This window comes from Elaeis guineensis, chromosome 7 (genome assembly GCF_000442705.2).
Source record: "Elaeis guineensis isolate ETL-2024a chromosome 7, EG11, whole genome shotgun sequence".
Classification (NCBI taxonomy): Eukaryota; Viridiplantae; Streptophyta; class Magnoliopsida; order Arecales; family Arecaceae; genus Elaeis; species Elaeis guineensis.
The window spans coordinates 69151766-69159752 of NC_025999.2; the positions used below are offsets into that span (position 1 = coordinate 69151766).

Consider the following 7987-nt stretch of genomic DNA (forward strand, 5'->3'; position numbering starts at 1 on the left):
TTTTTTTTTTTGGGCTTGGTGGGCCAATCGGATGGGCTTGATTTTCTGAGGACCGGATATTACAGATAGGATCTACATACAAGATCAACCCTATTGGAAGCCAAGTCATAAGTTAAATTGTTTGAAGGCATAACTTGATTATATGATGCTCGATTTTGATGATCTTTTTTTAAAATCAGAAAGTTTTTTGAGATCTACACAATTACACCCCCTAATAAGGGGCAATCTAATGATTAGATCGAAATTTCTTCACCGTGGCCTATCAAATCAAAAAAAAAAATTTTGGATAAGATTTTGACTAAGTATATCTCCTAATCTAAAAAAAATCAAATGAAGCAATAGAAGGTAAAATTCATATAAAAGTTGAAATCTACCATCTGTGAAATTTTAGCTTTCATGAGTTTATTTCTACTAGTCATATCTATTTTAGAAAAATAAGCCATATTGAAATTAGAAAGATAAATCTAATAGAGCTTGAGTAAGGATATATCTTATCTTATGAATATAACTATGTAACTCAATTTTAAATGAATAATGAAATCAAAGAGGATGTAAAAATTTTGCTTTTATCAATTCTTGTACTTTTTTCTCTCTTCCTGATCGGACCATAGGATTCCTTTAGCAAATCGTTAAATGTCTTATTTGCTCTATGTCTTATATGAATACATATTATGATAGTGGATTAAAATTTTTTATATTATCACTACTGTGTTGCTATTAATACTCTCAATTCTTTTAGTATCTACAAGGGACATTTATTTGATACTAGATTTCAATATCACTAAGAGATTTCTAAGGAAAAATCCCACTCTAATATAATTTTTTTATTTTCAAAAATATCTTGTTAGCACCCAGGGATCCATTCCTTGGTTAATCTCTAAGGGATATATTTTTTCTTACAAATCCATCGATGAAAATTATTGAAGTAATTACTCATTGATCCCTTATAGATTACTGAGGGATTTAATAAGAACAGTAAATCCCTCAAAAATCACTTAAAGATTTCTTAGTGAAACTGGCTTGTGGATGCAACTTAACATTCCTTGAAAATTTCTTTCTAATTTTTTAGTGATTTTCTGGGGACAGATCCCCTAGTGATATCTCTCACTAACAGGCTGATTTCTGGTAGTAGAGGATTTTCTATTGGAAAAATTCCGATGAGAGTAGATTTCTCTAGCAGATTGTTCGTTGGTGTTTTGGTCTCCAGACAACTGACCTCAGCCACATCTCATCGGACCAGTCTTGCATCAGTTTGTAAGGCTACCAAGAATTTCTGAGCTAATTTATCTTTTATCTTTTGGATAATTTTTATTTCAAGAAGTTTTAGTGATTCATGGTACATTCTGGTGCCCTTTGTATTTTCATATTTCCAAAGTAGTTCCTCTATTATGACGTACTTTCTGTTATCAAATCACTTTCAAATAAATGCTGGATAATTGAAGTATTATCTCCATGAAACACACACATTTGACAACAAAACAAACATTCAAATGTATAAATTTACTTGCACCATATGTGCATTTGGATTGATAAAAGTTCTCAACAAGGAGCAAGCCTTAGATCCAGTTTCCAAGAACATTTTCGCAACAAAGGCAACAATTAGGAGTACATACGAGAGTAAAAAATGGATAGGAGATATATACCCACTTATGCTTCAATACATATGTGTTTGAAACTAAAGAAGGATTTGTTGGATGTGTTAATTCTACAAAGTAGCCTTTCCACCTAGAAGGCCTTCTCTATCTCGACTGGTGGCTGAAAAAGAGTAGTTGTAGCAATTTCGGACGTTAAGCAAGTTATATACATGGCCAGGCGCCTTTGTTAAAGCTTTCAATCTCCTTCCTTTGTCCTTCTTCAATGGCTTTATCTCCAAGTCCTGATTTATTAAATAAAAAAGGCTGTAAGCTAACAAATACCATACAAGTTAACAATTTTTCCTTGTTGCAAATTGATTTTGATGTTAAGTGCAAAAAATTACCTCATTCAAATTCATGGAGTCGGCACTTTTTCCCCTCGCATGAGTCTTCTCCTCCTTCTCCATGATTTCTGGGAGTTTATCTACATTGCAATTTTAGCCTGGGACGATCATTACGATGCTTGAGAAGAAAATTTGGTGCTAATGGAACAAATGCTGGCTAAGACTTGCCGAATTTGTTTCATTACCGAAAATCCCACAACCTTAATGTGGGTCCCATATGTCACACAACAAAAAGGTTGCTGGGAACCAAAAAAAAAAAATAAAATCGGCATACCTTTCCTTCCATTGGCGCCGAGTTTAACCGAGTCGTCATCCTCCGAGTCGCGCGCCAAATCCATGCAATAGAACCTAAAACTCGGGGATCCCGGCAGTTCCCCGTCCTCTGAGAAAGACCCAAACTTTCTCCCCTTCTCGTCGTCGTCCTCTTCCTCCCCCGTGAATTCTAACCCTCTCTCCTCCTCCTCCTTCCCCGGTACAGATGTCGTCACCGCCGTGGTCTCCTTCTCCTCCACCATTGTCGCTACCTTCTTATCATCATCTATCGTTGTCCCTTCCTTCACCTTCTCCGCAGCTGTGGTAGCGGTGTCAACGGTCTTCGGTGATCCGGTGACCTCGTCCTCCTGCCACACCTCCGTCCCGGCATCGCTGCGGGTGGACTCGTCGTTGACTATCTCATCGTGCTCGTCCTGGCGGAGGAGCTCCGCGGTGGAGACGATGCTCAATTTCCTCTCTCCCCTTCGCCGTTTCACCTGCTCGATCTTCCGCTGGATCGGCCTCATACCCGGCCTTGGCTCCATCCACGTCTCCGGCCTTGACTGGCCTTGACCCATCGGAGAAGCGAGGCGAGCGAGAGAGAGGGAGAGGGAGAGGATTCAAGGGTTTGTTCGAGGCTTGGATGGGAGATGATTTAAGGGGAGGGGAAGTTGGGGTAGGGGGAGGCTTTCGAAGATCAAGGTTTGGGGGTGGCGCGGGTGGTCGAGAGTGTCTTCCGGTAGCCGTTGGCATTTTGGGGAGGGGGTTCTAAGACGGGGTTGTGAGGTTGGGGCGATCAGGTCCGTTCGTGGGGCCCATGATAAGTATGACACCAAACGTGCGCTGTAACTGCCTTGGACGTTGTACTGCTAACAGGACTGATATGGATAGGATATCAGTATATTTATATTTATATTTATTTTATCTAAAATATAGATATAAATATTATTTAGATATAAAAAATTATATTTATATTTATTTTAAATAAATATGGATATAATTTAGATATTCGAAGTATAAATATTATTATGGATATAAGTTGAATAATTAAATTTTATGACTACAGAATCAAAAATATTATTAAATAGATAATAAATCAAATTAATAGCATGTTTATATAATTATATATATTTTTAAAAATTAATAAGTACTATATAAAATTATATAAGATTATATATAGATTCAAATATTTAAATACAGATCGCATATTTATATCTATTTTTTTTATAAATATGAATATGGATACGTATATTAGTTGGATCATTCAATTTCTATCTGTATCCAGATTGATTCGGATTCGAAAATAAATCCAGATGGATATTAACTATATCATTTTTATTTTTAATAAATATTTATTTTATTTTTTATTTTTTAATGGTATATAGTGGGGCATGGTCCCAAGGGAGGAAAAGGGGAGAAAAAGAGAGCGAATGTGAAGGGTGGGGGGGCGGGTCCCATTGAAACAGAAAGCACTAAATGATTTCCATGACGTGGCAGAAATGATCACCGTCAAGCACAAGATTCAAAGCTGGAATCTTCCTACTCTTGTTAGTTGGGACAGAGCATCCTATCTTGTTGATTCTCCTTTCCCACCGCCTCGAGCTCTCGCTTTTAGGGTGGATACGCAAGAAATTGACTATGTAAATTGACATGATCTACTGCTCACGCACAAGCCGAGTTCGAAATCTCACAACCTCATCAGAACCCCTTGACGTGCAACTTTCACTCTTCGCTAATTTGAGATCTACTTCGTTAGTACCAGTCGGGAAACCTCATGAGCGATACACCTTAGAAGAAAGATAAAGACCCTTTCGTTGAGGCAATCGATGGATAGATCTCTACTACAAAATACTCATGTAAAATATGAATATCCTAATTTTTATTAATTTACTTTGGTATTTTCAAGATAATTAAGGATCCGAATCATAATAATCGATATATGTGTCATCTTCTATCTCATCATCATTTATGAACTGATCGTCGCCCTCTGACTCATCAAGATTAAATACAAAATCAGCTTCAACTTTATTGGACGGTGGATCAGTCCTATTCAAAGGTGCCGTTATAAGTTCTTCATCAATAAAAAGCTCGACTAATATTTGTTCTTCTTGCCAAAAAGCTTCCTCTTCATGTAAATTTGAATTTTTATCCATTTCTAATCGAGTTGGTATGTCATATATGCCTCTAGATATTATTTTTTGTACAACATGCCAATTACCTCGATACTTTAGATCCTTCAAATATATTACTTATTTCGCTTGAATTGCTAATATATACGGCTCATTTTGATACCATGTTCGGGCAAAATTTACACTGACAAAGTATGAATTGATATGAATATCAATTTTTTTATTACTAATATCCCACCATTCACACTGAAATAAGAATATAGAATTATTGGATCTATACTTTAGTTCTATGATATCTACCAGTATACTATAATATTCAATCTCTTCTTCTCCTTCATATCCTATTGTAGCAACCCCACTATTTTGGATCCATTGTTGCATCTCAAGTTCTCTTGTATGAAATCTCATTCCTCCAATGATACAGGATGCGTAGTGATTAATCCTTCAATCGGGACCACATACTAAATCGTACAACTCATCGATCGTACCTACTTCTTTATTGAAATATTTTTATTTCATCTACACCATAACATAAAAAATTATATTGGTTCAAATAATATTATTTATAATTAAATAAATAATATATTACTAATGCAACTTACAAGATCATCAAATTATTTTGTAAATTCTCTCCTATGTTGATTATCAGTATTCGTATTATTCTCTCTAAATAGTACACTCTTATGTTCACTACAACAAATTATGATTTTTAATTTTACATCGACATAGAAAAATTACTTAGAACATTAAACAGTATGCTAAGATACTTATTCAATAAAATCTTTAATTTTTTTACAATTATTTAGAACATAAAAGTATGCCTTAGATAGCTCATTCACATCTATAAATTCATATCTCCTTGCACCAAGAGATCGAACTGTTTGTTTAAATATAAACTACGTCGGTTCATTGTCAGCCCATTCACGGTCTGCATTATAATCTGTATGATTGAATCTTATTTTGATATTGTCAAGATACATCAAGCAGAATATGACACACTTCGTAGCTACATATGCTTCCGCTATAGACCCTTCAAGCCTTGTTTTATTGCACACATATTTTTTTAGGGTACAGAAGAATTTATAAATAAAAATAAATTTAAATTTTAGAAATATATTTATATCTTATAATTGATATGACAAAGTGTATATAATTTCTTTACCTTTCAATAGGATACATCCATCGATAATATATAGGTCCAGCCAAAAGAGCTTCCTTTGGAAGATGAACAACCATATGTACCATAACATCAAAAAATGATGGTAAAATTTTTTTTTTCTAACTTATAAAGAATGAGTATGATATCCTTCTTAGATCTCTCAAGTAAGTTAATCTTTAATTTTCAACAACATAGTTTTTGGAAGAACACTCCCAGCTCAATCAATGGAGTTGAAACATGACCACCCAACTAGCCATGCATGACCACAGGAAGCAAATGTTATATCATTACATAAGAGTCATGACTTTTCATGCCAGAGATATTGCCATCATTATTCTCAATACACCACGATACATTTGAAGCATATGCATCAGAAAATTTTATGATTTTGAACTATCTATAGAAATTCTTCTTTTTCTCACCAAACAGTAAATAACATGCAGGTAGCATAAAAAATCTCTCACCTCAATGAACTAAATGCAACTCCGATCGGATTTTCATTTTCTATAAATCAAGATGAGCTTTTGTACCATCTTTTATTTTTCTGAAATATTCAATACAGTATCGATGATATTATCATAAATATTCTTTTCAATGTGTATTACATCTAGATTATGATGTAGTAGTTGCTTCCAATATGGTAGTTCGAAAAAAAATACTTCATCCAATTCAGCTTAGCTTCAGTATGCTTTCGCTTGCAAGTATCCAATATTTTTTCAAATTAGATATTTTCAATAACTTCAAGTTGTTCTAAAATTTTTACTCTACTTAACTCCTTAGGTGAAGGAAGCCGGTCAGACTTACCATCAAAATATCGATTATAATGGATCCTCCAAGAATAATTATCAGGGAGAAACTGTCGATGACCTATGAAATATATTTTTCATCCATGCTTTAAATGTAAAGAGGATGCATCCCTATTGTATATTGGACATGTCAGAAATCCTTTGGTGCTTCATCCAGATAAGTTTTCATATGCAGAAAAATTATTTATGGTCCATAGAATTGAAGCATGCAACTTAAAATTACTTCGACTCACAGAATCATATATTTATATTCTATTTTTTCATAGTTCTTTCAGATCATCGATTAAAGATCGTAAATACATATCAATTTTATTATCTGATACTTTCAGACCCAGAATCAATAGTGACATAATAATAAATGGTTCTTTTATGCACTTTCAAGGTAACACATTATATACAACTAGCATCATAGGCCACATGCTATAAAAGGTACTCAGATTGTCAAAGGGATTAAATCCATCTATCGCTAGACTAAGTCGGATATTACACAGGTCACTCACAAAGTATGGATGCTTTGCATCGAAGTCTTTCCACACTAAAGAGTCAGTCGGATGGCTAAGTATGTTTCCTCCGGAACCCACTGCTCATAATGCTATCTTATTTCTTCAGCTGTCTTTGTGGACATATACGACCTTTGAAGTCTTGGAATCAATGAAAAATATCTCAAAATCTTTTGAGGTATCTTCTTTGCTTTCCTATTATCGATTTTGTATCTAGGCTCACCGCATTTCTAACATTTAGTTGCCTGTTCATTATTCTTATAAAATAATATACAGTCATTTTTACAGGCATGTATAGGAATATAGCCAAGTCTCAATTCCTGCATGTATATTTTTGCTTTAAAATATGATTTCAAAAATCTCTCTCTATTGGGAAGAGCTGCTTTAATTAATGTCAAATTTGATCAAATGACTTCTGACTCTATCGGTTCATGATTTTAATATGAAGTAATTTTATCAAAAACTCTAACTTGAAAAATTTTGTACAATTTGGATAGAGTGGCTTTTGTGCATCCCTTACAAGCTTTGCAAACTATTCAGAAGTTTCTTCTATCTCAAGTCGGATATTATATTTATGATCAGAATTGCTTTCAGATGTAGTAGTACTCATGCGTATATTTGAACAAGTATCCTGATATAAATCATCTAATAATTTTTCTATACCACTATGTTCGACAGGTCCAGCAGCATCACTATCATCTTCAGTATCGTCATCGTTGTGCACCACTTCATTCAGATCACCCTCTCCATACCATATCCAACAAGTATACTTTTTATCCATACCATAATATAGCAGATGCTCCTCAACAAGTGTTATGTGATGATATACTATATTGACACATCTCTTGCATGGACACTTTATCTGACTAGCACTGTCAGCTTTATGCCGTGTAAATTCAATAAAATCTTAAACTTTTTTTCAATATTCAGGCAAAAAAATACCTCTAGCATTCATCCAACTTTTATTGATATCCATCTAACGATAAATAAAAAATTATTAATAACAAAAAAAGATTCAGTGGTATTCATCCGAATTGAAATTCAATCCGAATTTCAGATTGAATCACGATCTGAATTCCGATCAAAATCCTAATCCAGATGTAGACACGAATCATTTTATACAAAACAACACATATTAAAAAATATAGACTGAACAGTAACAC

General features: G+C 34.1%; 1 protein-coding gene across 1 annotated transcript; it reads right to left on the reverse strand.

Annotated features, from left to right (window-relative positions):
- Positions 1–1491: 1491 nt before the first annotated feature.
- On the reverse strand, positions 1492–2936 carry LOC105035343 (uncharacterized). Its single transcript, XM_010910891.4, has 3 exons — positions 2253–2936; positions 1979–2058; positions 1492–1876 (listed from the first exon to the last, which is right to left on the reverse strand). Exons 1-3 carry the CDS (start codon positions 2806–2808, stop codon positions 1706–1708), a joined length of 807 nt encoding a protein of 268 aa, XP_010909193.2. The 5' UTR covers positions 2809–2936; the 3' UTR covers positions 1492–1705.
- Positions 2937–7987: the final 5051 nt, after the last annotated feature.

Bases quoted from the DNA above. Each gene is read 5' to 3' on its own strand.
- LOC105035343 (XM_010910891.4), bottom strand. From the start codon at position 2,808: ATGGGTCAAGGCCAGTCAAGGCCGGAGACGTGGATGGAGCCAAGGCCG. The intron at 2,059-2,252 runs GTATGCCGATTT...ATTGCAATGTAG, and splicing joins CGGCGCCAATGGAAGGAAAG to ATAAACTCCCAGAAATCATG. The intron at 1,877-1,978 runs GTAATTTTTTGC...TTAATAAATCAG, and splicing joins ACTCCATGAATTTGAATGAG to GACTTGGAGATAAAGCCATT.